This window comes from Alligator sinensis, unplaced genomic scaffold (genome assembly GCF_000455745.1).
Source record: "Alligator sinensis unplaced genomic scaffold, ASM45574v1 scaffold1860_2, whole genome shotgun sequence".
Lineage (NCBI taxonomy): Eukaryota > Metazoa > Chordata > Crocodylia > Alligatoridae > Alligator > Alligator sinensis.
Window position 1 is genome coordinate 3,168 of NW_005843035.1, and position 2,535 is coordinate 5,702.

Here is a 2,535-nt window from a genome sequence, read left to right on the forward strand (position 1 = left end):
TTCCTGCGCCTGTCCAAGCAGGTGGGGCAGTTGCCATGGCAGTGGGAAATGGGGGTCACAACCGGCCTGTTGGAACATGCGCAGCCCCAAGCGCGGGAGCCCGGACGCCTGGATTCTCTCAAATCTGGGAGGGGAGAAGGGGCTGGGGGCTGAGAGCAGGGGGCCTAGGGGCTCGGACGCCTGGGTTCCATGTCGACTTATTGCAGGGGAGTCTAACCGACACAGACCCCTCCAACCCGGCACTGCACGGCCAGTTCATCCAGCTGCTGGAGGCCTATAGGGCACTGAGCCAGGCCAGGCCCCGCCCCCTCCACCAGGCCTGGACCCCACCACGCCCCCCTCCACCACGCCCAGGCCCTGACCCCTGGCGGGCCCCGCCCCCTTACAGGTAAGGCCCTGACGTGGCGGTGGTGGGGGGAAAGGGGCCCGGGTACCCCAGGACCAGACCCTCTCTACCCCTGACTGGCCCCTCTGACCCCAGTGTCCTGCCCCCTTTCAGGAGGGAACCCAGGTGTCTGGGCTCCCGCTCTGTCCCCCCAGCCCCCACTCCCCTCCCAGAGCTGGAGAGAACCCAGGTGACCGGGCTCCCAGCTCTGTCCCCTCAAGCCCTCGCTCCCCTCTCCCAACTGGAGGGAGCCCAGGCGTCCAGGCTCACCCTCCTCCTTACCCCAGAGAGAGCCAGCGGTACTGGGAGCAGTTCCGGACGCCTCCCCCTGGCGGCTTCACGGGCTCCGAGGCTGAGCACATCCGGCTCTGGAACCAGCGCATTTTCACCTACTGCATCCTGTTCATGCTGGGCGGGATGGCCATCCACTACTTGGCCTACAGGTATTGGGAACACTGGGTAGCTGTGCCTCGGTTTCCCCATCTGTACTGCCCATTGCCAGGACCTCAAGCCTGATACCTGGGGCCCTTCCCATTGGCTGCCTGGCAGCATCCTGCCCATTCCCACCCTCTGTCATCCCAGTATGTCTCAAGTATTGGGAGGGCTGGGCATCTGTGCCTCAGTTTCCCCATCTGGACTGCTCATTGCCCTGGCCTTAAGCCTAATACCTGAGATCCTTTTGCCCTTCTGATTGGCTGCCTGGCAGTGTCCTGCCTACCCCTGTCCTCTGTCATCCCAGCATGCCTCACATACTGGGAGAACTAGGAGGACTGGGCCACTGTGCCTCAGTTTCCCCATCTAGGTTGCTCATTGTCATTGCATCAGGCCTGATAGCTGGGGTTTGATTTCCCCTTCCCATTGGCTGCCTGGCAGTATATGCTCACCCCCACACACCCCACTATACCTTGGGAACTAGGAGGACTGGGAGAAAGGGGGTGGGAATAGCCATGCCTCAGTTTCCCCAGCTGGGTTGCCCATCACCGCAGGCCCCGGCCCTGGGGGTAGCTGGGGGTCTCGCTGCCGGGACACCTGGGTTAACTCTCAGCTCTGGGAAGGGAGTTGGGGCTGGAGGGGTTGTGGGGAGGGCAGGAGCCTGGATCCCACCTGACCCCGTGCCTGGCACCGCAGGGAGCTGCAGCAGGCCCACAAGAGGTACATGGATGAGAAGGATGAACGCATCGCCAAAATCTACAAGGAGGCCAAGGAGCGTGCCCGGTATGATGGCCCCGCCCCCAAGCCCTGGCCCCATCCCACAGCCCACCCCCCAGCAGGGAGAGGAAGGGGTGGGCTCCAGCTGGGGGTCCCCCAGGCATGCACGCTCATCCTTGGCTGCCCACACATGCATGAGTGTGTCCAAGAGCTGAGGCTGCCATGTGTACGTGTGCTGTAGCATGTTAGAACGTGTCCAGGAGCTTGCACTGGTGCGTGTATGAGTGCCGTAGGGTGAATGTGCATGCTGGATCTCATGCTAGTGTGTGTCCATGTGTGCAGTAGTGTGTTAGAGCATGTCCAGGAGCATGTATGTGTGCTTCTGTGCCTCTCCTAATGTATTCAGCCATGTTCAGGAGCTCATTAGCATGTGTACACTTGTGTCCCAGCATGTTAGAGAGCATCCAGGAGCTCACACTCGCATGTGCACTAGCATGTTAGTGTGTGTTCAGGAGCTCATGCAGCCCAACACATGCTCCCAAAGGGACCAGCCCCCTCCTCGCACCTCTTCGCGTGCCAGAGTGCACGTGACTGCGCACACGCGCGTGCCCCTCCATCTCTCTCTCCTCCTTGCAGGGTAAACGGGCTGCAGAAGCAGCAGGAGCTGCTGGAGCAGAAACACACGGAGCTGGTGGCCCGGTACCGGCTGCACCACGGCAGGGCGCCCCCCTGGGCGTGACACTGCGCACGGCCCCACACGTGTGTACGTGCCGGGAAATAAAGCCCTGCTGCCAAACCTGAGCCTTGGTGATAGGGGCAAGGGGGGGGCTCCCTGCGCCTGCCCCCTCTGGCCACGCCCCCAGTGTCTAGGAGGCAGCGGGTCTTCCCCAGCACCTGAGGTCAGAGGTCAACATGACCCAAATCCCCTTTTGGGGCGGGGCGGTGACAGGAAGCCCTGGACCCCGACCCCAGGGAGAAGCTGCACCCCCCCCGCTGGGCAA

At 62.8% G+C, this 2,535-nt stretch overlaps 2 protein-coding genes across 2 annotated transcripts in view; both read left to right on the top strand.

Annotated features, from left to right (window-relative positions):
- Window positions 1-2,335, top strand: part of DNAJC4 (DnaJ heat shock protein family (Hsp40) member C4) — a 5,053-nt gene extending 2,718 nt beyond the window's left edge. The window contains exons 3-7 of the mRNA XM_025193272.1: window positions 1-28; window positions 217-388; window positions 673-828; window positions 1,514-1,600; window positions 2,171-2,335. The exon at window positions 1-28 is cut by the window's left edge and continues 109 nt beyond it. Coding sequence (XP_025049057.1) covers window positions 1-28; window positions 217-388; window positions 673-828; window positions 1,514-1,600; window positions 2,171-2,273 — 546 coding nt within the window. The 3' untranslated portion in view covers window positions 2,274-2,335. The remainder of the gene's footprint in view (window positions 29-216; window positions 389-672; window positions 829-1,513; window positions 1,601-2,170) is intronic.
- The window catches only part of FKBP2 (FK506 binding protein 2), a 3,705-nt gene continuing 3,345 nt past the window's right edge, over window positions 2,176-2,535 (top strand). The window contains exon 1 of the mRNA XM_025193271.1: window positions 2,176-2,297. The gene's annotated coding sequence lies outside the window, so the exon portion shown is untranslated. The remainder of the gene's footprint in view (window positions 2,298-2,535) is intronic.